Source organism: Lycium barbarum, chromosome 10, assembly GCF_019175385.1.
Source record: "Lycium barbarum isolate Lr01 chromosome 10, ASM1917538v2, whole genome shotgun sequence".
Taxonomy (NCBI): Eukaryota; Viridiplantae; Streptophyta; class Magnoliopsida; order Solanales; family Solanaceae; genus Lycium; species Lycium barbarum.
In genome coordinates, this window is record NC_083346.1 from 109,313,681 (window position 1) to 109,341,659 (window position 27,979).

A 27,979-nucleotide genomic window follows, 5' to 3' on the forward strand; every position below is an offset into this window, starting at 1 on the left:
ACAGTAGTTGACTAGGTCATTATGTTTGGTCCTGTTTGAATCCAATAAGATATTACTGTTGATGTCAAAATAGTTAACTTGTCAGATGTGTTAGTAAACATATATGCATTTTGTTGGGGTTGTTGTTGTTATTACCGGGGTTGTTGTTATTACTGGGCATGCACTCTTTCTCCTACGTACCATGAACTTAATACATAAATGGAGAGGTAGAATAGAACTTGGGGATTAAGCTTAAGCCTTCCCTAGAGTCTATCATGCCTGGGGTTCCTAGAAACCCCTTGGATCTTGTGTGGCATCAGGAACAAGAGGGTGAAAGTTTTCCTCTTTGGGCTATTCTGATATCTCCATGGGTGTATATCAATGGTATATGGTAGATGGTGTTTGTATACTTATATGTGTGATTTGATTTACTTGGTTTAAGAAAAGATGATCCTATGGACTGGCCTCTTTCAATTTTCAATATCGGGCCCTTTCTATGTTATTTCAATTCATGTGAGCTTTAAGATTATAAGTCTACAGTTTTGTATTTTTGGGCTCGCCTCTTTGCTGTTTCAGTCAACATGGATGTGTGTGCGCTAGTCAAATTTCTTTCCATTAAGTGTAGTGTATTTAGAGTCATGTGACTTATGTGTACTATACCAAATGATGTCTTTGTTAAGTTTTCAGTTTTATTTACATGCCTCCTAATCCTTATTTCCCCTTCTTTGCTTGCATGAAGTATCACTGTCTGGTGGGCTTCTATTGCATAAATCTATTGGGCCAAGAGCCCAATTACTTTCCTTGATCGAGTACGCTAAAAGAATGGAAAGGGAAGCTAAATTATTTTGAAGGCCCATCCGTGGGTAAAAATGGACACTGGTGGACTTGGTAGGCCCACCAGCTCAATTCTCCTCTTTTCCCCTTACTTTACATTTATATGTCGCATGTGTATGTAATTGTAATACTTGTAAATATTGGAACCCATGTGGATGTTGAACTTAGGAAAACGTTTAGTATCTTAGGAAAATCGCACAAAACATTTTTTTCAAACTCGTTTAATTCTAAACCTTGCATGGCGAAAATGGTACTTAATATGATTTTGCTAAAGGTTAAAAATTGATTCAATGTTTTTGGGTAAACCAAATGACCTTTTTTTAGAAAAAGATTAAGTAGCAGTTAACTTTGGGCCTTCCGCCCTTTAATAAAAAATCTAGAAGTTTATTTTGGGGGCCTCAAGCCCACTGTCATAGCCAAAAATTGTTTATTGAGACTAAAAGGAAAAAATGAATTTGGGACGAAAGAAGGATAATGTGGCTTAGGGACTATTTCAAATGGCAAATCTATCTTGAAACATTTTAAAAACGCTTGGGCAAAATTCTGGAAATTGAGAGCTGAAAACTCGGGATTTTTGAATGAAAATGGACTTTTTGGCTCAAACATTTTGGCTGCTGGGCTAAAGGCCCAAAACCTTATGGATTGAAAACAAGAGAAATATGCTTGGACCATTTTAAGGAAAGATGGCTTTGGGCTAGAATGAGGTTGACTTAAATAAGCTTCAAGGTAAATGATATTGGACTTGAACAAACTTTCATTTTTTCTTTACATATATATGTATAAAAGGAGATATACTCCATATTTCCTATATATGTATAATAAAACCCATAAGAACTAAATCCATTTTATTAGGACTAGAATAGTAGCGACTTTACTTGGGAGAAATCTCGGGTGCCTCCTAGTCCGGCAATAAAGTGAGTTGAACACCTATGTGGATTTTTTAAACCCAAAAACCCCTTTCTTAAGGGGAATTTTCGCCAATTTGTTTCTTGAGTTTATGATACAAATGAATGACATTTTGCGGAAAATTAAACACTTTAAAGTAAATAAGTACATTAATCACACATTGAAGCTCTTAGGTCAACCGTATTCTACAGAAACTTGAAATAGTCACAGCCACCATATTCCTGAAACAAACAGCAATCAATTAGGAGGTTTTGAAACTGACACCGCATAAAAAACGCATACCTTAGGAATTAGTAACTCAAAGTTCCAACTACACAATTAAAGAATCTGCGACTTGGATTATTTGGGGTGTGTGATGTCTTCAAGACAGTGTATTCACCGCATAAACAAATGTAGGGATCTTGTGGTTGAGATGTTTCGGATAGCTGAGACATTTTGGGTGTTTTGATCAAGAAAAAACATAATGGTGGAGTTTGATCATGAGAAAAAAATACTATGGAGGTGTTTGTTCAACAAAGAGACAGTTGATGAGTTTGAATTATGAGTCGGTTTTATAGAGGGAAGGGTGTATTGTTACCGTTGTAAATTTAAGAATTTTTTCTTTTAACCGTTGTAAAAAATACGTTTTCTAACAGTCGAAATAAAGCTAAGTGTGGTGGGTCTATTAATAGTCTTAACTGATAATAAACGACTATGATATATAATAACTCATTGACACGATCTATGATGGACCTTTAAGTTTTATTATAAACCACGAGAATAAAGGTGACTATTGGAACGAGAAGCCTACTAAATTTGCACAAGTCCAACAGACCAAAAAAAAAAAACCCCCCAAATCCCAAATCTAAAAAAAGCCAAAAGTAAATAAAATAAAATAAATAAAAAGACTTGATATTATTTAAATATTATAATAACCCTTTATTGCATCATATCAGAGTCCCCATCCATTAGACACATGATCAAAATAGTTTTAGGACACCTAATGGTCCTTAAATCACTAATATTAGTCTAAAAAAGCCAAAAATAAATAAATAAAAAAACTTGATACTATTTAAACATTATAATAATACTTTAATACATCATATGAGAGTCCCCACCAATTAGACACATGATCCAAAGAGTTTAAGCACAAGTAATGGTAATCATATCACTACTCTCCAATTAGTCTGACAATTAGTTATTGTTCTCAAAGCACAACATTGTTCTAAGGACAACATTACTTGTGATTAAACTCTTTTGATCATGTGTCTAATTGGTGGGGACTCTTATATGTTGTATTACAGTATTATTCTTCTAATAAATTCACAATACATCAGTTGTTTCGCAAATCCACAATCCCTGTCCTCTAAGGGTTTCACTATTTCCGAGGTGAAGTCACATACACGCAGTACTCCTTTATGCCTCATGCTCTTTCACCCTTGTTGTATACCCAACGCTAACTTCTAACTTACTCAAAATCATATCAAATTCGTTTTAATAGTGGTCTTGTTTTATCACCTTCTCGTCGTACTACACCTTAAGTTTGTAGCTATATATCTCCCTTTTATCCTATACACATACTCAATTAATTACGTCTGTCTTGAGTGCTTCCTTTAGTATTCCTTTCATTTCTCCAGTCTATGTCCATCTTTTATTTTGTGCACGAGGAATCTCACGCTACTCATGTATCCTTCGGAAAACATTACTTCTACATAACCCCTTTCTCATTTTCAAAGTATATTCTGTTCATCCCTATTTGTTCTTTGCCATCCCAGTCATTTCTGGCACTCATTCTTCCTTCTCTTCCTGTGCTCGCTTTCACTTTCGTTACCACTTGATCTCTATTCTGAACTTTCCCTATAGGACTTTGTAAGTCTCACTTTTTTTTTTGTTCTATATTTTCTTTTCCGTTTCACACTGATCACATCATATCCTTTAGTTACTTTCTTGCTAGGCTTTACTCATTTCTATAACAATCCTTATGGTATTCACATTACCTCATGTTCGTAATACATCCTATAACGTAATACTTCTTAACCTTATTCACGATTCTTACTATGTTTTAATTACACTCTGTGGACTAGGCGCACTTAACCCTTCACCCTTTCTGATCAATCTTATCCTTAATATCTCACAAACTGTCTTATTAATACCTTCATAATCTGTCATAATTCTTCCTCCTCCGTACTTTTATCTCAATCATACTACTACTCCTTTTAACTGTAAACTCGTCGTAATTTATCCCTACTTATCAGTTCACATCCCACAAGTTTGAGTTTTCCTTCCACAAATTTCATCTCCAATTAGTTGACTAAAATTAATAAAATTGTCACCGTGAAGCATTCTCCAATCACCACCAGAAGAAAAACTAGAATCCGACCAGCACCACGGGACTTCTAATGCTTGATTCGCATAGTTTACCTTCACATTTGTTCTTGGGTCATGAACGAACTATTTAGTTCACAAACTACTTACTGTATGCTTTGTACCTTTCAAATAAAAGTGAAACCTAATTGCTGGACATTTTCTCCCTTCAACGTGAGCCTTTTTCTAAGGCAAAATGTGGCTGGAAAGTATTCTGGTCCGTTCAAATAAATTCCAAACTTTGCTGCTCACATATGCTTTTTCGAAATAAAATTTTCCAAATAAGAATGGTGCCCCTTACGGATGACATGGAGGGTATCTATTAAAGCTTTAGTCCAACATAATAAATTTTCCCTATTGGTATCGACTTTCAAGACATATTATGAACTTATATCTTATTCTCTTCTTTTTCTATTTCTGGAAAAATTTGGGCAGAGTTTCCTCTGTACTTCTTACTATCCCAAAACATGCATGCAGGAAATACCAACAATGCCTCACAGGGCCAACATATATACGCATATATCATATCGTATCATAGCCACACAGGGCTCCCAATTTCCAGAAAAAGTATAACGATGTCGGGACTTACCTCACATATCGCACCTCGAGACGACTTGATCCTTTAACGATCTGTCCAGATATACCTTTCTATCTACCTTCTCTTTCATCCTCCAACTTTACATTTCAATCATGTTTCGGTATTCTTACCTTATCCGACACGCCTCTTTCGCACCATTGCTTACCTGCGTACTGTATAGCTTCTAATATCATCAATCGCTTTCTTCTGTCGATGTCGTTCTTCAGCTGAAATCAAAGGTTAGTATAAGGGATTTCATTTCCTATGGCTGGGCTCTATCGCACGATCTTAGATATGAAAGAAAAGTAACATCCTAAATGTCCTGTATCTTCCTGTTTATAGATGTGGTGCACAACACACCGATAAACAAGACTCTACTAGACACGGTCTGTAGACACTCCAAGGACGAACTGCTCTGATACCACTTTTGTCACGACCCAACCCCGTGGGCCATGACTAGTGCTCGAACTGGGCACCCGTATACGAACCTGTTCCATATAATCAAACTGAATCTATGAGTAGTATGGAAACTTGCAGAAGAACTCCAACGGTTCATAACGTCGCCATATATGTATATTCAGATAAACTGTCTCCCGAGGAGTCACCACTAATCAAAACATAATATGGTACGCAAGCCGACAAGGCTGCCATTACAGACGAATATATCCATAGCACATCATATAGACACAGCTGAACAAAACTTATACACAACCCACACATATATCTACAGACCTCTAAGAGTATCAATAGCGAAATATGACGGGACAGGGCCCCGCCGTACCCCTAGATAAACGTATACATACATATTATAGGATCTGTACCAAAAGTCTAGACTCCGGAACAACGGAGCTCTCAAAGACAGTTGAGTGAAACTCCTATGCTGAAGGATCGCCAAACCGACTATCTGTACCTGCGGGCATGAAACGCAGCCCCCCGAAGAAAGGGGGTCAGTACGGAATATGTACTGAGTATATAAAGCATGAAATACAGTAAAGAGGATCATAACTGAAATAGAGATTACCAGAAACAAGTATGACTTTTAAAACATCAATACACTTGCCTTATAAAATGAGAATCATGCATATCAATATCATATATCATATATATATAACGTGTCCCGGCCCTCTAGTGAGGGACTCGGTGAATAAGGTCGCCACATACCATCCTTGGCGCCATAATCACATCATCACACCATCACATCGTCACACCATCACATCATCACACCATCATATCGTCACATCATCATATATATATATATATATATATATATATATATATATATATATATATATATATATATATATATAACGTGTCCCGGCCCTCTAGTGAGGGACTCGGTGAACAATGCAGTGAAACTGTGCACGAAAACATGTCCTGGCCCGGGACTCAGTGAAAGACATATTGAGGCACGCACGAGCAGAGTAGTGAGCAACCATATGCAAATTAAATCATATCTGAGACTCAATGGAATAATCAAACGAACCATCATGTGCAAATCAAGACAATAGTCATATCAAATACCTTTCGAATGTCACTGTGAATTATATCAAAATAGAACTCTGGAACCATATGTACGTATCAAAACATAATAAAGTAAGTTCTGGGAATCAAGAACATTAGTCATCCTAGTGGCTCTAAGAATAGGAATTTCTTTGGAAACCATATACACATCGTCTGTTCATCTCATAAAGATCATGCCAAAAAGAAGGAAGGGTTAACTTTACATACCTTAACTTGCATATCTAGGGATGTTCTTCAAATTCTTGTCAAAATTTTACTTGAATTGTCTCCCAAAAGCAAACTGGCCAAGAGCTCAAAAATATTTATCCATGGTCGTTCTTAGCTCCATCCAAGGTGAATGCTTAGCAAGTGAAAATATGGTGTCATTTTTTTTGGCTAACAATGATGAAATATATGGTATAAATATACAACACCACCTGTAGTAATACCCATTAAGACAAAGTGCTGATTCATATGAAAATAACAACACGTGGCCAGCAAGAACTTATCTTTTGGGAGTTTAATTAATCCAACTTTTATATTCTGCTGATGGAAAGATTGAAAATTTGTGTTGTCTTTCTGGTGGGACAAAATCTGATCTTATGGCCCACTTAATGGATCCCATACATGGCCATAGTCATATATTTTTATATTTACCAAGACACCTTGGGTACATAATATTCCTTATACGTATCCACTTTATTTCTTAATTACATCCCATTGTCTCCTACTACAATTGGTAGTTAAGTTTTTGCTCCCAATTCACTTAAATATTAATCACTTTTAACTTACTTTATATACTCATTATCCTAATCATGTCGTATAACATAATTTTCGTCCATAACAACGTTTACATAACCCACAAAACAGTCCAACAAACAGCCCATAAAATCAATACAAGTTCTAGCATGACTTAAGCTTTCCTTTCACAAATTCAATATCCACCAAATTGTATAAAGACCAAAACCATCTCTAGAACATGTAGGAGGGAATAAACCTTACCTCAACAACTGGAAGGAAAACCTTGCTAGCAAGCTTGACCTTTTAAAATTCTTGCTGGAAATTATAATTTTTCTTTCACAAAAAAATGGTGCTTAGCCGTGAGCTCCAAATGAGCTACAACCGTGAGCAACTTCTATTAATTTGCTTACTCAAAGTGTATAAGAATTGATAGCAGCATTTTGCACTCCTCCAAGGATGAACGTTGCTTCTTAAAATAGAAAGTGAAGTTGAAAGTTGCTGAAAATGTTTGGTCCTTTCCATGTTAAATTTCCACTGTGTAAACAAATTGCTAGCCTAACTTTTAGCTCATTGCATCCTACATAGACACGTTAGCACACCACATGGATTTATTAGAAGCTTTCCATGTGAACAAAAATAATACACATGCCAACCTTTAGCTTATCCACTAATTTAATAATTTATTCCTTATATCTACTACACTGTACATTACCGAAATACCCCATAATTAATTCTTGATCTCAATTCACTTAGATAATAATTATTTTCAACACACCTCATATACTCATTATCACAGTCAAGTACTACTCCGTAGCCTCTTTTGGCACACACAAAATATTATTCTCAACCACCGTGGTCACACTTGTTAAGTCCTAAATTATTTTGGGACTTCATTCCTTGTATACCCCGAGCTTTTGATTTTTATCCTTGGGTACGATCGAATTCTCCGGGCTCGGGTAAATTTGCTCATGTTGGACGATTAAATTTTCTAGTCCAAAAATACGGGATATAATAGCTTGGACCGTATTCCATTCAAATAAATTTTGAACCTCGACGAAACTTATATTCTTCGATTGGTTTAACTTCAAATCCTTACGATACCCGCGTACCATCACTTTAACCACCTATAGGCTTGGGGGGATAACCTCGTGTCCGTTACTAATATCATTTAACTCGCACACTTTCCAACGCATGAAAACACGGGATGTAACAGTTCCAATAGTCAACTTTATTCCCGTGGTTTATAATCAACCTTAAAGGTTCATCATAGATCGTGTCAATGAGTTATTATAGATCATAGTCGTTTATTATCAGTTAAGTCTATTACCCACCACACTTATCTTTATTTCGACGGCTAGAAAACAAATTTAAAAATCAAAAAAGGACATAAATAAAACACAACACGAGAAATATGAACATCAACCATATATTTCATTTCATTGCAACCCCAACTAAAACAACAAAAACATCTAAAAGCTTTCATCTATGAAAGCCTAAAAGCTGCTTCTATCTACAACTTTCACCAATAAAAGCTTTGCAAAAAATTTACAACAAAATGAAAATATACATAAAAACTAAAACTACATAACTAAACAAAACCAGGGGATTGCAGGGGGGTTATGAGGGCATCTGGGTCAATATCCTTCCTCCGGAGAAAGGACACGCAGAAAACGTTCGATCCTGCAGAGAGACCTTGCAATTCTCTCTCTGTCTTCTCCCAGCCCCCTGAAGAGCCGTTCGAAGTTATTTCGTATTAGAAGAATTTCGGGTGATGGAGTTTGTAGTCGTGGGTGCCTAAGAATGTGGATTCTTTTAGGCATTTTGGAGATGAATGATTTTGAATTTCGATGGGTGTGAGTTTATTTGAGGTGGAGGAAATATGGACTGAAGAAGTTAGATAGACTGGTTGACATCGGTTAAGTGAAACGTCTCCCAATGGCTAAGAGACACGTGGCTTTAGGCATGGAAGTTTCGTTTAATTTTGAATTTGATCACTCTGATTAGACGTGAAAACTGCAGAATTAAGAAAGGTACTCATTACTGTTATTGGTTGTGCGTCCACCAAATAGTGTATGAGGGACCTGGTTGTGTACCAGTTCCCTTATGCAATGCAGTAAGTAAAGAAAGCACTGTTTTTACCATGAAAAACTCCTTGCTCAAGGGATTAAAAATCACGACCTTCCCTGGTAGGATTTCAACTCCACTACACGAGCAACTTCAGATTACAACCTATTGTAAGCTAAGAACTAACTCCCATAATCCCTCAACCCTTACAATAGTAGTAACCTAGGAACTAACTCCCGTAGTCCCTCGCAATACACTGATTGCAAACACCTCCACTTGACTAACTCTAGCCAAGGAAACTAAGGTTGACTACCTCTAGCCAAACCCAACTAATACACCTAAGCTAACTTTAGCTAAGGGTACCACTTAATAGATTGAAAGGTAAACTGCCTAACAACTACTAAGAATTTGAAATACCTACAACAACTTCCTTTTTAGGAAGAGTAGGTTTATAATTTTAGCACAACAGAACAAAGACTTTTAACAACATAAAGAACTTAGACTAAATCTGTATCTGGATCTGGTTCTTCAGTTTAGCAGGTGACATTGTTCTTGTGATCACTTGAAATCCTGTGACGGCAGCTTTTGCCAAATTTAGATTAGTTTTTTCGAGTGATGCACAATATGTTGCACCATGTTGTATATATAATAGGAAGCACGTGGGATGGATAGAGACCACTCATTCAATATTTGACCTAAAGCATGGGCCAGCTCAACTGCTGTATTTGTGTGCAGTGAGTACCTCAGCTTTACAACTGTCTCTGCTTAGTGTGCAAGATGCACACAGAGCAGATCGCACACCAGATCTCTATATGGTTCTGAATCAATTTGACAATCATCAAAACACGAATGCACTTAAGCTTATCAATTATGTTGCTCAGTTCCCCCTGATAAGGGTTTTAATTGGGGAGTATAGACCTCCAAAAGGAAGATTAATATCCTAATTGTGAACTATCATAGACCAACTGAGTGGTTTATTATAAACCTACTAACAGTTTATGATAGACTAATACAAAGTTGATTAATATTGAACTTGCATTCAGTTTTCAGAATTAATACAATAAAAATACATTCAAATTAAAAAAATCAAGTGGGATGCTCACTCAAATATCGACACGTTGTTTTCTTGCGACTAGCCCCCGTACAAATCGAGCACTTGTTTCTCTTCCCTTTGCTACTTTCCTTGGACTTGAAAGATTCCGCGATGCCAGGAATATGCTTCACTCTCTTTCTTCCAAGTTTGGGGTCGTAAGGGGGTGGAGGAATGTACATCATTGTGTACTTCTCTGGGACATCCCATTCTAACTCTGGAAGGACTACATAAATAGTTGTAGCATGTTGACACCCAATTTTGTCCCTCCTTTATTTTTATTCACCCGGACGTCTAAATTTATTGACGAGCTAGATACTTTATTTTCACTGCTATTTATATTCGCTACTTTTATTTTAACATTACAAGTATTAATTTATCACAAATTTTAAATGTTCATCGTCATTTCACTTTCGGGTTTGGAATCGTTAAATTAATTACAAGACAACATTTTGTAAATCCTTACCTTCTATATACTAATTACTATTTATCTTCACATAATAAATATTGTACTAGTTACTAAATTAGAAGCCCGGAAATAATTAAAATAGCGGAGGAAGGACCAATATTTTCAGCAAATTAATGGCTTAAAATACAAATACAATATTACTTCCCTATCCAAATAAACAACCCACATTTTAATACCCAACCCACATTATATTAGTCCAAACACAATACCCGGTCCAGCCCATACCTTACCTGAACCGGCCCAACCCATTTCCCCTTCTCTTATTCCCTTCACTCCAACCCTAATCCCTTTCCCTCTTCAGCCGCCTCCTCTCTCCACTTCGCCGCTCCCCCTTCCCTTTCCTCTCTCTTTCTTTCCCTCTTCAGCCGCCTCCTCCCACTCACCCTTGTCCCCCACACGCCTCTGTCTCCTCACGTTCCTCTCCACTTCCCTGTTCCCCGCTCCTTCGTCTCTCTCATACGCTCCTCTTTCTCCTCATATTTTCCTATAAAAATCGGAAATGAACAAGATCAAGGGGACGGGAAAAAATTCCCTAGAGATCGAACAGAGATCTGGAACCAAAACTTCCCTATCAAACACCAATTTTAGTCAACAAAGACAACGAACAACTACTCTATTTTACTTTCATTCTCTGTTGAAACTTTAGTTTTCCTTAATCGATTTCGAGTTTGTCGCGTTCGAGCGTAGATTCGAGGCCTCGACGACCCCAGTTCATTGCGCACAAAACAGGTAAACTTCGATACATTTATTACTTCAAGCCTTTAGTATCTGCTTTTAGTTAAATTTTAGCTGGTTCTGCTATTCTTATGTTATGTAGTTTCTTTGTCGTCGTATTATTTTTTTTTTGTGATGTTTGGGTGCTGTTAGGATAGGATATTAACTGCTAAAAATGAATCTGAAAGATGTATACTGTAATTCGGATGCTTAGACTGAATTTCCAGGACTTGGAACCTGTTTAAAGTCGAATATACATAGGATATACAGTGGGGATGCCAAGGTAAGAAGAGGATATACATTCAATATACATATGATATACACACTGAAGTATGTATATCCTAGGAATATTGTGTATGTGGTTAGAACAGATCGACGCTGAACCATCTCTTTAATTGTCTATCAACCTGTAGATTTAAGTTTCTGTCTTGGTTAATGTTGATATGGAAACAGTAATAGTGATATTGTCACTGTTAGTGGAGTGCGTAATGTAATCAAATCCAGTTCTGCTTTAGTCGATTAGTTCGATATTTGGGCTGACTATGTGTTTAGTTTATTAATTACGTAGTTTGACTCTTTCAGAATTTTGAAGCATGTGCATTTTTTAAATTTACCCTGTCATGATTAAGATTAACTGATTTCTTGGAACCTCAACATGTTCCATCTTCTAAAAACTGGTTTTTGTTTGAATGTTGAGCCCTAGAATGAACCAAAGTATCGACCTTGCACTGCTTGTATTACACTGCCCTCCGCTCTGAAATCTGATTTCTTTAGATCGCGCCCTTGCTTCACGTTGTTTTAAGCTATCGCTGCCTGTGACCAAACTGAAATTGTTCCATTTATGTTGGGATTACTTTATTCATTTCTTTGTCACTTGGATATAGTATTGGCTGCTGCATATTTTCAGTAAATGTTCACTACATTTGTCTGGGTTGGTTCTTTATTTGGTACCTGTTTCGAAGGAGGATTGCTGTTTATCCGGCTGAATCACTGCTATGTTCTACCCTAATAATTGTGTTTGTTTTATATATTAGAATATACATCTTCTGGATAAATATTCCTGAATAAAGAAAATTTAAATAGAAACCTTATACTTTCATGTTATTTAAAGCATTTCCCTGCAATTTAAGTTTTTATACAAGTCATGGACCAATTCAGTTTTCTTCAATATGATGCAATTTAGTATCACTTCTCTCGGGTGTTAGTTTATATATTAATCATGTTGACTGATTAATGCGAAAGATCTAGCCTCACAACTTCAGTGGTTTAATATAGGGGACTATAGGCCCTTAAAAAATAGAGGAAGATCATAAACTGTTGTTTCTAGATTGATTGAGAAATAAACTAAGACCATCTGCCTGCTGTCATTTTAGTGTAAAATTCATCATGACATGCTATGAAAGCTTTTAAAAGGTTCTTGAATCAGTTTTAATATCTGGAAATGTTCGTCCACATCATGCTAAATTTAATAAGGTCATGGGATGTTATCAGGATAGCAAACATACTAACTGCACTCCATATAACTATTTCTTGGGTAAACCTGAACCCGTCTATGTGCTTGTAGACATTACACGAGTCATTTATATTGGATATTGAATTTTCCCTTGCTCTATTTGCTTCTTTAGTTGTTGAAACGTGATTAAAGGCCTGGACTTGTTTTCCTCTAATTGTTTTGTCGATGTTGGGTCTTACTGCCCATTTTAATCAAGTTCCATATGTCATCAGATCAGGCAGTGAGCTCTTTTTCGGATTACCATTATTTATGTGATGTTTTCCTTGTTTTTCTTGTTCGGCTGCTGCTTTGCCTAGATTTCCTTTTAAGTTTAACGACGACTGGCTGTCGATCTGCTAACTGCCTAGCCGTGTATATGCTGTCTTCAATGCGAATTAGGATCTTTTTATCATGAAAATTTCTTTCTGATAACGATTAGTTATGTAAGCTAAGTAATATGCATCCAACTCTAGTGTCATCTGCGATTTAATTAAATCTAAACTAGCTTGTGGAGATTCTATGCGAATTAAATACATGCCTATGATGGTCATAATATGATGTGTGTGTTTAAAATGACCTGATCCTATATGCTTGGATTTTGTAATTTGTCTGAAGGGGCTGCATGCTGTCTTTTAATCTATACATAAAAAGCACATGATCCTTAAGCCGTTACTTGTTGTCGTTACCATGAATTATTACCCTTTGGCTGATGATATGCTCGTTGATTGAACCACTGTTGTATGCGAGATGGCTCAGTTCGTCAGAAGTATGCTGCCTGAATTCTTACATCAGAGCGAAAGGGATAGTGATAGGGGTAGTGATGAAAACATCACCTTTGCCTTCTAATACTGTTTCATGAGTGTAAACAATTACTTATTTGGTTTGTTTCTCTCTTGAGTATAGATTAATTTTTTTTTTTTAATCCTTGAACTCAGGACAGACCCTGCATTTTCTTTCCTTCAAGATAAGTCGAATTTGCATCTCACGTCAATGGCTTGTTTTCTTAAAAGAAAAAAAAAAGTATCTTCGAGTCTGTTAACTCCCTATTATGGCTATGGGTTTGAACTTTTAACTCTTAACTTTAGGAAAAGAAAAGAGTAGTTCCTAGTCGCTAGAGTTTTCTTCGTTCTTTTACAGTAAGAATTTTCATGCATCATGAAAAGGTATATGTTCCTAGTGGGGTTTAATGTATGTTTAGGGGGGCTGTTTTATAGGAAGTTAAGTTTACATTATATGTGTATGGCCTTATTTATTGATCATGTACTAATCTTTCTCCCCTTTCGTTTTTATGCATGATATCTCGCACACGAGTCCGAGGGACTCGTCATCTTCCACATTCGATGTTGGGCCAAAATCCAATAAAATCCTCTTCTTGAGTCAGCCCAATAGCAAACAGATTGCAGCAATAGTCCTTAAAAAATGGACTGGTCCATTTACTCCTCTTTCCTTCTATTTCATTTTTTTTTTGTTGTGTATTTTTATTTGCTTTGTATGACTAACGTCTTATCTTATTTTATTAACTTAGATAAATTCTAGTATATTAAGGGTTGTAGTTTAGTAATGGGTAGTTAATTCCACAAATTTATATTCACTTCTAGTTATGTTCTAAACTATTAATGGTATCTATAACATTTATTCGGGCAATTGATTTTCAACTAATATGATCATATATTTTTGGGTTAAAGGAATCATTTTTTCACTCTTACTAACTTATAAATTTCAAAATGTCGTTAAATAGGAATCCAATTATATTTTATAACATTTTTAAGATCTGCCCAATTATACATTTTTTAGCCGAAATTGGTTAAATAAAGGGTGATAAAAAGAAATAGAAAGAAACTTATGGACTTTTCATCATATTTAAGAATATAAGTTCAAAGTCCAGACATTTTTATACCATCATATTCATATAATATCATTCTTACTTAAAGATCACTTTTATCAAACTATCCTCTAAAAGGTCATTATTCATAAGCAAATCATCTCATTTTTCTACAAGTCTTATCTTTGAATAACATTACTGCATTTTTTTCATTTAAAGCCTTAGCAATATCTTTTAGCCTCATTTAATATTTATAATCTTCTTTTACGCAAATTATTATATTTTCTACAAGTATCATTTTAAATAACACTATAACACTTTCGTTTAAAAACCTTGACGACATTTACAAAATAACATTAGAAATACTCGTTTATATAAATTATTATTTTCGCAAGTTCTATTTTAAATAGCATTCTTACATGTCTATTCATAACTTTAGTTATACTTACAAAGCTACTTTCTTTTTCTACAATATCATATTTACACTTAGCCTAATTAATTATAAGTCCGGTCGGTTAACCATTATTAATGGGTCTTAAAGGGTGCCTAATACCTTCCCTTCAGACTAATTGAACCCTTACCTAGAATTTCAAGTTTCGCAGACCTTAAACAGAGTTAACTTTAAATATAACTTTAATAAACTTTAGGTGTCCTAATTCACCATAAAATAATTAGGTGGCGACTCCTTAACAACAAACAAAACAGGAATCTCCAATATGTCGTACTTCTACTTTAATCCCGGTTAAAAAGGGGTATGACATAGCAAATGCAAGAATGTACGACTGAACTTTAAACATTGGCGAGGAATATTCGTAGATGCTTGAACTATAATCAGGTTCGTTCTTCAATCTCAAGGCTGCCATCGCATGAGTGCACGGTAATTTCACCTAGTCATATTCTCTACAAGTACATGTTTTTTTTTCAGTAGATTGACTTTGGCAGTTAGGTCACTGCCGACTACGGTGAACTCATTGGAACTTTGGCAGTTAGGTCAAAACTTTGGGGCTAGGGTTTGACACAACACATCTCTGACATGCTGATGTTATAAATGGTGGCCAAAACATCAATTTTTTGAGACTTATGGCCTTTTGGAAAAATAACTTTTCGATATGGCCTTTTGGCCAATTCCCCTAGTAAGTAATAATCCTACGGTCCTACCTAATTATACTTGAAATGAGCTTAAAAACTATTTAATCTTTCATCCATACCAAAAACATGGTATGTAGTGGTCAATGTTTTTTTTTTTTTTTTAACTGGCACCTCAGAGCTAAATAATATCTATATAAAGGCCACATATTCTGAATAGTTTCTCCCACCAAACATTCTTCTCACAATTTATTGCTATACGAAAGAAGAAATATGGGTTTGAATGGCAGGTTGGTAGCTTCTTTTGAGGTTAAGTGTGGAGGACACTTGTTCCATGACCTTTATCAAACTAGTTGTCATCATGTATCCAACATAAGCCCAGAAAAAATCCACCATTTTCATATTCATGAAGGTGACGATGTAAAGGCTGGTTCAGTAATTGGCTGGAAATTTAACCTTGGTAAGACTCACAACACACATTAATTTTTTTATATTAATTAAGTTTAATTCCTTTCTACTTTTTCTAGTAATTAGTAGTTTGTTTTGATTTTCTTGCCATGTTTTAATTTTATATTTTCAACACGTTGCCGTGATATTGTCTTTCATTTTTTTCTGAAAACAGAATAGAAAATAGTGAATTATATAATTCGTTTTCCTTGTGGGTGTACGTCAATAGACCGCGACTTAGCCACATAACTTTTTTGTGCTTCCTTAGTTATACTTCACTTTAGTTATATAATTTATCGTTATACATAATTTACTTCATTAGATTTTGTATAATATATGATTAATCCTAACACTAATATCGTATTCTACGCAAATGCCAAATCTCTTTTGAGACTTTTAAAGATAAGACAATTCCAAAAAAAAATGTAGAGTCCAACCTTTGTGAGCTTGAGATAATTTCGGAGAAAAAGAAAAACAAAAGAAATAAGCTGAACATATACATTTTATTTTGTAGGACTTGGCTCTCGTCCGGGTCCTCATCTTTTCCATTTTATCCAGTTTTAAATATTTTGCACGTGCCCCTTCACTTATTTAATGGACCAGATTCATTTTGTTAAGCAAATAATATTAACTACTTTCTCCGGATAAAAAAAAATAGTCCATTTAGCTTTTTTTTCTTGGATAAAAAAAAGAGTTCATTTAGCAAATTAAGAAAGAATTAACTTTGTTTCTCCATATTTGCCCCTATTAAGTGTTATATGATCAAATCTCAATGCCTATTTAATTAGGGATAGTTTAGTCAAATTACCTATTTTTGTCTAGGAGTTAGTATTTTCTTAAGGAGTGTACAAATGACTAAGTGGATTTTTTTTTTTTTATCCGGATGGAGTATAAGGTTACTTGTTCTTTCTCTTCCCTCATTATTATTTGATTAACAAAACAAATCTGGTCCATTAAAAAGTGAAAGGGGCACGCGTATAGAACTAATTAGGGTAATATTGGATTAAATGGAGAGATGCGGTATTGAAGGGGAGCCAAATCATATTTTTTGAATATTTGTACTTCTTTTGTTTCAATTTATGTAGCACACATTCTTTTTTTCGTACTGTTCTAAAAAGAATATCATTTTTTTATATTTAGAAATAATTTAATTTTAAATCTATCATTAATGAGATGTTTTATAACTATACAAATATCTATAGCTAGCTAGTTTGTTTATTTTAAACCATAAATTTCAAAAAAAAAATTATAAACTCTAAACTCAGTCAAATCAAATAATGCAACATAGATTGAGATGAAAGGAATATCTTTATGATGAATTGAGCAATCGAGCCAGGATTAACATCTCTTCTGTTTTCGTAACTTTTTAATGATTACAGATGGAAAAGTTAATGTTACTAAGCAACTGATTGAAACCATTGATGATGAGAAAAAATCAATTACTTGGAAAGTGATAGAGGGAGATACGCTGGAACTCTACAGTGCCTTCACCATTATTGCATCCTTTGAAAATAATTGGGTTACTTGGACATTTGTGTACGAGAAAAAAACTGAAGACACGCCAGATCCCATCAATTTATTGGCTTTCCTCGTCGATGTGACTAAGGATATAGAGGCCCACCTTCACAAAGAAACAAAAGGTTTTTAAAGTTTTGGGAATCTCAACCAAAATACCTATTGCCTCGGTACCCGTAATGATATCTATTGACTTTGCTTGTGTGATGAATAATAAAAGTATTGGCTTGTCTTAAGCATGTGTAATAATTGTATTGTACTGTATGGAAGTATCTCTAATTATTAATTAAGTCAGATATTATGGACCGTGGCACGTTTGAAATCTATATATAATATAAAGCTAGGAATAGAAGAGGTGATGTGGCACCTCTCTATGGCCTCCAATGATATTTATTTTTTTTCTCCATTTTTTGATATTTTTCTTCCATTTTATGTATTTACTTGCCCATCAAATTCTGATCACGAGACTCTATGTCTCTACATCAGTTACAAATTGACCATAATGAGTATTAAGGAATGAGTAACGCTTTTGAGGCATTTTGGTGTCAAATTCCTTAATTACAATATATCATCTTTTACCTTAAATTCCTAATGCTTGTAACGTAAAAAATGAATAAATTTTTACTCCTGGAAAGTCAGCAAATTTTCATTCTATATTATATTTAGGATCATCACCTATATATATGTTTGACCATCTCATCTTCTTAATTTGATAGTGAATTTTACATTGATTGATCATCCGATTACACTGCTAGCCGTCGGTGAGTAATTTTTCCATCTGATTTGTATCATTCAATAAATTTTACTTTATTCATTTCTCTTTCATTTTGCTCTAAACAAGCATGAACTAAAATTATGTCCGTTGAATTTTATAGAGGGACAAGTGGCAATATTATTTTGTTATGGGTTTATAGAAAGTACAACTCTGCCTTATAATGAAAAAGTCAGATATGATATGTATATTTCTTGATAAATAAAAATTGATGAACGATATTGTCTTAACATTCCTGTAAAACGTATATAATTTGATGATTTGTTGTTATCAACGATCTCTTATTATTTGTTACAACAACCAATAGGAAGACATCTAAATTGTAATTGAAAGATTTCCATCTTAGAATATTTGGGAAGTCATTAATTAATCCTTTTGGGTTTGCAGACTTATTATAGTTGACGTCGTTTCTCCTACCAATTAAGATCTAACAAGCACATATGCAATGCAATAAAAAATTCTCGTGAAATAGACTAGAAATGAAGAGTTAAAGCTCATTTCTCTCTGCCGCACGCTCTCTTATCAAGTGATATTTGGTCAACTCGAGTTAGGAGCTTTTGGTACAGGTTGATGATAAGTAAGAAATTAAATTTGATTCCGCGACATGATGCATAATTGATTTTTTCTTTTTGTCTTTTCATTTTGTTTCGTGCTTCCTTTAATTTTTAGTAACTTTTGAAATTGCTATATGAGAGATATGAAAAAATATTATCCTTGTAAAACATTAGTGTCAAATTCACATATGTACAAATTGAAAAGAGTTTTTCATATTAATGCTTCTTATTGATTCTTTGATCAATGGCCGTACAACTTCATCATCGCCCATCTTTGATCAATTAATTTGCTAACTCTATTGTTTGGATAAGAATTTACAAGGAACCTATACAACACATACATTTAGGCTCTTCAGTTTTTATAGAGTAGTAGTTTGTTTAGGTTCCCATGCATGTGATATTTTCTTAATCTTAATATGTATCAGTGTCATGGGTGCTGCAAGATGTTCTCTACCGGAGTTGTTTTTGATGTTATTATCTAATTTAGATATTACAGTTTCTTTTTAATTTTTCCTCCACTAATTTTTTCTTTGAGAGGTTATATCTTATATTCAACGTTAATAAAAAAAAGAGAGGTATGTCATTTTTTATGCTCACTGTTAATTTGTTTTAAAGGGCAGGAATTCATTGAGGATTATTAGCAATGGGGTATTTTGAAAAGAAAAAAAAAACAGATTTTTGGAGGTGTGGAGTTGTTTCATTTCATATGAATATTATATCAGTGATTTTTTCATGTAACAAAAGTCATTATTGATTTTCATGTACTACATATTAAATTTCTCGCATTCTTTTTCCAGTGTTTGAAGCATGTTTGACAAGGAAAGAATTCCTAAGTTTAGAGAAGGGAGACCTAGCTCTTTATTTTGGCTTTAACTTCATCGGATTGAAAATTTCAACTTTTAATTCTTTCCGATAAGGATTTACAGTTTATCGAAATATCAATTTATGTAAAAGGAAAAAAAATGTAAATTTTAACATATATATACTAAGAAGTCAAGATAGCTGTTATGAATTAGAGAAATAAACTTGAAAGTATCCTTCCACCTCCCTCCACGAAAAGATAAGGGAAAAGAAACAAAGCCAAGTTCATTTCAAAAACAAAGTTGGCGATTTTAATTGACATTTATTTTGTAGTTTCTTAATTTTTTAAATTGAATCATAAAATTCCTGATAATTGCTTATGCCATCCATACCCTTCATACCCACCAATGAAGTTTCACGACAAGTGTTAAGGTCAAGTATTGAAAAACAACTCTTGAGATGAAATTTCACTACTGATATAAATAAATAATATTGTAATTGTACATCTTTAAACTTGAGTTTTGTGCTTATATATATGTGCGGCACTTCAATATTATTTTAGAAAACAGAACTAATCTTGAAAAGGCAATTCTAATGAAGAGATTTATATCTGTGTTTTTTAATTTATAATATTGACTTTATATTCATGTACATAAATTTATAAAGTTCTACGGCGTAAAAGGGTTTTGTTCTTATATTTACATGACATTTGAATGTTTTAGAAAGAACAATCAATCTTGTGAAGACAATTCTAACGAAAAGATTTATACTTGTGATTTTTCAATTTATAATATTAATTGTATATTCATGTACATAATTTTTTTAATCTCTTCTATCTCGACTAAACTTAAAATAAATTATTTTTACATATTCATTAATGTCTTTTATCACCGCGCGAAGCGCGGATACATTCACTAGTTTACATATAACTAGAGCCAGAATGTATTGTGTGAGTTGTACTCATTCCGCTGCACGTTTGCATTATTATTATAAAATTGTAATAATTATAAATTTCTGTAATTAGCTACAACTTGGACTTGTTTCACAATTTCTCTTCTTTGGAATGACTCTTCATCAGTATCTCGATTCTGTCTTCTCTGGACATAAGCTTTTGATGTGACATGCATTAAATTCAGGGTTTCCTAGACAGAATATGGATATGTATGTGAATTTTTTTAAAATTTCAGAAAATGGACGGAATAAGTGTTACCTTAGCTCAAAAAATTTATTTCATAATAAGTGTCTTCTTAGAAAACCAAGACATAAATTGGCTTATTTTTTTCATTTTTACCCTTAGACAAAAACTACAAGTTAAAGTAAGGGAAAATTTCATAAATATACAATTTGCTCACTCACATTATAAAAAAATAGCTCAAAACTTACATTACAAAGCTTTAATCCAAAAACACTTTTATACAGTACTATACACTTATATGCAAAAGACAAGAACATTATGTATATAGGTGTTTGAAGGTGTATACATATTTGTACGCCTATATACATAAACACCCATATACACTCATATACAATATTATAACCCATATACACCCATATACAATATTATAACCCATATACACCCACATACCCATATACACTCATATACAATATTATACACTATTATACCTTCACTAACCCTGCCCCTCCCGATTTCTCTATCGCGAACCTCAACCACCTCCGACGAACCCCACCGTCGTCACATGCTCTCCACCACCACCTCGATGAGTTTTTTGATATATCTCGATCGAGTGATTACTTATAACAAGAACTTGCAGCAGTGAACAGAGTGAGCTCACTGTGTAACAAACTCAATCTCTTCTCTGTTGTCTAATCTTTTACGTCAGAATTACAACTACGCATAAGGATATTTTCTATGTTGGCTAATTTCCAGGTAAAACAAAAAATGATCTTGATCGATATAAATGATCTTGATTACTGTATTGTGTTCATTTCTGGATCACCTTCTGTGGTTTTTGTTCAATTTACTGCCATTTTACAAGTTTTTTATTGTGGGTATTTTGTGACGGGGGCTAAGCGAAGAAGAGAGAGAGAGGGGGAGGATGGAGTGGGTGGAGAGAGAGAGAGAGAGAGAGAGAGAGAGGGAGGGAGGGGGGGGGGGGGGGGGAGGAGGAGGGAGTGGGCAATTTTTTGAAAGATCTAAAAAAAGGGTCAATTTTGATAGTATTGCTACCCTAATTGATATAGAGTGTAAGTTTCTCTTAAAGTAACATCTAAATGATGATTGGAAAAATCACATAGTAACTTGGTATTGTTGGATTCCCAATATCAAAAGGTTTACTACTTGTGCATGCTCTAATCAAGAGGAAAAGTAATGTCTTTTTATTATATAGGGGTAGTTTGGTAAACTTTACATTGCATTATTGATTTATTAATATGCATATTCTTTACTAAGGTGACACTTATTATGGGACGGAGGGAGTAGAGTTTAAATTCATAATTTTAAAAGTAAAATACATTTAATAATTAAAAAAATTAAGCTCATCAATTTTAAATTTTAAATTAATCCTTGAATATATAGTTGGGGAGCTAAACTGCCTTGTCCAGATCGAGGCACATTGACCCCTTGCATCATATGATCTTGAAGATTAATGCGAAAATACCTAAATTGCTCCCCAAAACTATTTGAAACGGTTATTTATACACGTTAGTTTTACAAGCGACCTATCAACTCCATATTCTTGTTAGAAGTGAATTTGTTTTTCCCCCAAAAATGACATGACAGAGAATGTATTATCACATTCCTACACGCACGTGAAAAGGAAGAAACAAAGTTTAAAAAGGCTAAACTACACACATGTCATCTTTGAATTAGATGTTGTCAACTAATTACGCTTTAATTTCATTTTAAATATTTTTGTTTTTTCTTAATCCTTCTCTTTCTTTTTGCCTTTTCATCCTTTTCTCTTCTCCTTAATCTTCTTCAAGGTCCGTCGCCTATAATAACCTCACCGTAAACTTTCCTTTAACTTAAAACCCTAACTCCATCACTAATACCCAAATTTTAAAAATTATAACAATACTTAACCCCAAATTTTCATTATTTTCAATAATTTCAATTCCAAACTACTCATCTACCATTGTCAAACACTACATATATAATGTCATCATAGTGAAGCATATAAAAGTGTTAGGGTCCATGTTCCGAAAATCTTGAGGATTCGTCAAGAATTGACCGCGGCAGCAAAAAGTGTTTCTTCAGTAACTTTGCAATTTTTTACTCTGATAAAAATCTCCAACTAATAATGACAATGAAAATTACTACTATATATATATATATAAAAGAGATAATCCAAAGAGTTTTGTAGTACTTAGTTACATTATAACTATTTAGTTAACTTGCCAACTAAAAAGAATTTGCTCCTTCAAATATTTACTCTTATATTTTTTATTTATTACTTCATATACCAAAGTATATTTTCAAACCTTTTTTAGTAATATATGGCCCCTTAGACTAACTTTTTGGAGGTGAGATATATATGTACCATGATTTTTTTCTCTGTCTTATTTTTGCCTCTACATTATTTCTTTTTTACTTGAGTTGTCACATCCAATATGGTACATACAATTTCAGCCCTTTAAAAATACTTGAAAAGTTGTACATGGTGATGATGTCATCTGATAGAAATAGCTATGCACAAAGACAATCTAAAATGGTAATAATAATAATTTTGGAGAACTCATTTGGTACTGGCAGAGTGTCGATCATATTTTCTTAGTAATTCTAAAATTGCCATTAAATTTCTCTTGATCTAAATTTTATTAATTTTTTTTTTAATATATAAAGGTTTAATGATGTAACACAATTATACAATAAAAAATAAATTTCAAAATAAAAAATAAATCGATAGAAAATAAATTTCAAAATCGATCCTTAAACAAAATAAAAATGAGAAGGAACAAAATTATTAGATATATACGTCGTTGCACCGAGACATGATTTAATTATTTAAATTTAGCCAATGCTAATGTATTTGGGGCTATATCATAGTTATAATATTATTATAACGCAAATTTAGAAAATATATTAGATAAAGAAATATCATTTCCTCACATGCATTTCTTGAAAGGAAAGAAAATTTTTAATTAAGAAAAATCATTATTTTTTTCGTATATCTTTTAAATATTTTGAATAGTCAAGTATTGAAATTTATAGTACTTTTTTTTCATATATCTTTTAAATATTTTGAATAGTCAAGTATTGAAATTTATAGTACTTTTTACATTGTTTTTAAATATGTAAATTTTCAAAGACTTAAAGATTCTATGCCCGAATTCACTGTCAAAATTAAACTGTTTGACTCTCGAAATTTAAACTGTGGCACATAAATTGAAACTTAGTGATTATTTTATTACCTTGATCTTGGACCCGGGCTCATCACGGGCTTCCCGTCACTAGTCTAATATCTAGGCAATTTTAGTTCATATAAGAATTAATAAATGAAGTACTCTCTCCGTACCATATTTCTTGGTCACATTACTTGACTTTTCACGTTCTTTAAGAATTAATAAATGAAGTACTCTCTTCGTCCCATATTACTTGGCCACGTTACTATACTCGACTTTTCACGTTCTTTAAGAATTAATAAAAATGAAGTACTCCCTTCATCTCATATTATTTTGCCACATTACTAAAAATATATGTCTATTTTTCTATTCTATATTTTTCTTCTTCTTATATCTTGTATATAAACGCCAAAGGTGGACGAACACAACAACAATAAGTTGTACAAAAAGCAACTGAAATTGTACTCTAAGCAGGAATTAACATGTGTATATTTCAGAAGTTGAACATTAATTCTACCTCTTGTGTGTTTACTTTTTAAGTCCCCACAGGTCCGCAGTGTCTTAATTATCCTTTCATTTCCTTCATTTGGCATGTACTCCCTCTGTCTCAATTTAAGTGTCTACATTTGACTAGACATGGAGTTTAAGAAATAAAGATAGACTTTCAATTCTTGTGGTTCTAAATTAAAAATGTGTATAGTATAATAAAATATCCTTTGAATCTTGTGATTATAAATTTGACATGTAAGATATTTGAATTGTCAACTTACAAAATATAAAAGAGGCGGACATAACCAAAATAAGACAATTTTTTTTAATTTTTTTTAACAACAAACGCCCAAGTGGACGAACACAGCAACAATAAATTGTATAAAAAGTAACTGAAATTGTACTCTAAGCCAGGACTAACATATTGTACCAAAAGTTGTATGAGTTGTACATTAAATTTAGACATATTTCAATTGTACTTAGTTTCTTTCCTTTTTTTTTCCAGTTGTGGGTCCATTTTATTTAACAAGTACTACTACTTGGTTTGTCAACTATACACACGTGTATTCCACTTTTACGTTATCATATTTCTTTACTTATAAACTTCATTTTATTACTCTATTATAGAAAGCATTTGAAATTATACTCTAAGCAAGGACTAACATGTGTACATTTCATAAGGTTAACATTAATTCTACCTCTTGTGTGTTTACTTTTTAGATCCCCACATGTCCCCAGTATCTCAATTTTCCGTTCATTTCCTTCATTTGGCATATATTCTCTCTGTCTCAATTTAAGGCCCCGTTTGGACATGGTTTGAAACCATGATTTGAAACCTGATTTCAAACTATGTTTGGACATGCAATTTGGATATTTTAAGTTGTATTTTCTCTTATAGACATAAAAGCCCACAAATTGTGAAAACTATCAAAACATTCTCAATTCTTATACAATCTTACCAAATGAGCAAATCATAGTTTATAACAAAATTAGTACACTGCTAGAAGACTTTTCTAAAAAATACAACATCAATTAATCAAATTTTACTTCAATAAAAAACGAAAATTTAACATGAATAGTAATGTAACTACTATTTAATATAATTTTCCCACATAAATTAAAGGTCGGTAGACATAAATAAAGGTTGGTGAAAGTTAATGAGATTGGCAAATGATTGATGGGGGTAATTGTTAAAAATATTTACCAACTTATGAGTTTTTTTTTTTTTTTTTTTTACAAAATATAAACTTATGGGTTAAATTTTATATTTAAAAAAGTTGAAACCATGGTTTCAAACCCCAAACCATGATTTTTGGATGATGGTTTCAAACCATGACTGAAAACGCACGTCCAAACGCTGGTTTGAAACCGTGATTTAAAAATTGATGGCCAAATGCCTACTAAGTATCTAAGTTTGACTAGACAATAAAAATAGACTTTTGAATCATGTAGTTTTAAATTAAAAAGTGTATAATATGATAAAATATCATTTGAATCTTGTGATTATAAACTTGATATGCAGGACATTTGAATTATCAACTTACTAAATATAAAAAAGGCGGACATAACCAAAATAGGACAAATTTTAACAACAATTGAGAAATTAAGGGAAAAAATAAGAGGACAAGAAATCAAATATGGAGACTCATTAAGGAGTTTCATTTGTGGATTGCTTCTTCGCTTAATCACTTCTCCTCTTAATTTTTTCATTGCTCCTCTTTTCTTTGATATTTAGTTTTCCATTTTGTTTCTTATTTTATTCTTCTTTGCAATTCTCTGGTTATTATTTCTTCACCCTTTCAAAATTTATTATTTTATATTTTCATTTAGCAATTTGAGAATTTTGCTTAGGGATTAAAATTGTGTGATTTACAATATAATGTCCATTTGTTAAATTTAAACTTCTACCATTCAGAAGTTTAACATTAATTCTACCTCTTGTGTGTTTACTTTTTAGGTCCCCACGTGTTCACAGTGTCTCAGTTCCTTTCATTTCCTTCATTTGACATATACACCCTCTGTCTCAATTTAAGTGTCTAAGTTTGACTAGACAATAAAAATAGACTTTTGAATCTTGTGGTTCTAAATTAAAAATGTGTATAATATAATAAAATATCTTTTGAATCTTGTGATTATAAACTTGAAATGTAGGATATTGAATTATTAACTTACTAAATATAAAAAGAGGCGGACATAACCAAAATAAGAAAATTAAAAAACAACAATTGAGAAATTAAAGGGGAAAATAAGAGGAAAAGAAACAAAATATGGAGACTCATTAAGGAGTTTCATTTGTGGATTGTTCCTTCGCTTAATCGTTTCTCCTCTTAATTTTTTCATTGCTTCTCTTTTCTTTGATATTTAGTTTTCCATTTTGTTGCTTATTTTATTCTTCTTTGCAATTGTCTGGTTATTGTTTCTTCACCTTTTTAAAATTTATTATTTTATATTTTCATTTAGCAATTTGAGAATTTTACTTAGGGATTAAAATTATGTGATTTATCATATTACCTCCATTTTTTAAATTTAAACTTCTACGATTTAGTCAATGATTAGTTAGGATATATCCTAAATCATTTTTTTTTTTGACTAAGTCTCCTCAAATAATTAAATTGACTAAATATGGTGATTAATCAAGTTGGGCTCCGTGCATCGCACAAGCATAGTTTGTTAGTCTATATATGTTTATGGCAAACAAACAAACCTTTTTGTATTTAACTTATCTAACCCATTGTCTATAAGAGCAAATTTAAAATGTTCAGGCTATTATTAGCCTTCATTAAACAAACCTTTTTGTATTTAACTTATCTAACCCAATGTCTATAAGAGTAAATTTAAATGTTCACGCTATTATTAGCCTTCATTAATCTTCTGCTTTAATTTCACTAACTTATCTATTTATATCCATATATAATATAAAACCGCGAAATTTCTAACAGAATATTATTCATTTCTTTTACCTTTGAAAATATACTTTACATTAAATAAAGTTTTAATTTAATTTGTTTTGTAATACTTAAAAATTTAAAATCACCCTAAATTCTTTGCTATTCATTTTAAAATTTGTGGGACAATAGTTCTTCGTCTATTGAGCTAACTAAAAGGACACAACATTCATCATTTTGAGAAAATATTCTTTAATTTTTATTCTAAAATTTTATATAACTCAAACACATATGTAATGACGGTATCAAACCTAACTTCAGACACCACCTGTCCAAAGTGAGTATATGTGTACAATTCTTAAAAAGGTAAATATAGATTAAATGACGGTATCAAAACAGACTGCCCATAAAATTTATACCGCCTTTTATTTTGATGAAGGGAGCCTTTATTTTAACCGGTCGAGCAATTGTAGCCATATGGCCGACACGAATCGGATTCTTCAAGGCTCAATAACCATGTTTTTGTTGAGTATGCGAACAAAGTTGTCTCACATTGGTAGCTGGAAAGATTGAGAAACAAATAAGGTGTAGGATCTC

The 27,979-nt window shown here is 33.0% G+C and overlaps 1 protein-coding gene and 1 long non-coding RNA gene across 2 annotated transcripts; one reads left to right on the forward strand and one right to left on the reverse strand.

Annotated features, from left to right (window-relative positions):
- Positions 1 to 1,776: 1,776 nt before the first annotated feature.
- Positions 1,777 to 7,374, reverse strand: LOC132615998 (uncharacterized). The gene is made up of 4 exons (XR_009572929.1): positions 7,142 to 7,374; positions 6,368 to 6,500; positions 4,652 to 5,549; positions 1,777 to 1,940 (listed from the first exon to the last, which is right to left on the reverse strand). It is a non-coding gene; the product is annotated as an uncharacterized LOC132615998 (long non-coding RNA).
- An 8,419-nt stretch (positions 7,375 to 15,793) lies between these two features.
- LOC132614226 (kirola-like) lies at positions 15,794 to 17,974 on the forward strand. Its single transcript, XM_060328636.1, has 2 exons — positions 15,794 to 16,077; positions 17,444 to 17,974. The coding sequence occupies exons 1-2, from the start codon at positions 15,891 to 15,893 to the stop codon at positions 17,710 to 17,712; spliced, it is 456 nt and encodes a 151-aa protein (XP_060184619.1). The 5' UTR covers positions 15,794 to 15,890; the 3' UTR covers positions 17,713 to 17,974.
- The last annotated feature ends 10,005 nt before the right edge of the window (positions 17,975 to 27,979 follow it).

Coding starts and splice junctions, on each gene's coding strand:
- LOC132614226 (XM_060328636.1), top strand. CDS start 15,891: ATGGGTTTGAATGGCAGGTTGGTAGCTTCTTTTGAGGTTAAGTGTGGA. Junction 16,078..17,443: donor TGGCTGGAAATTTAACCTTG/GTAAGACTCACA, acceptor TAATGATTACAG/ATGGAAAAGTTAATGTTACT.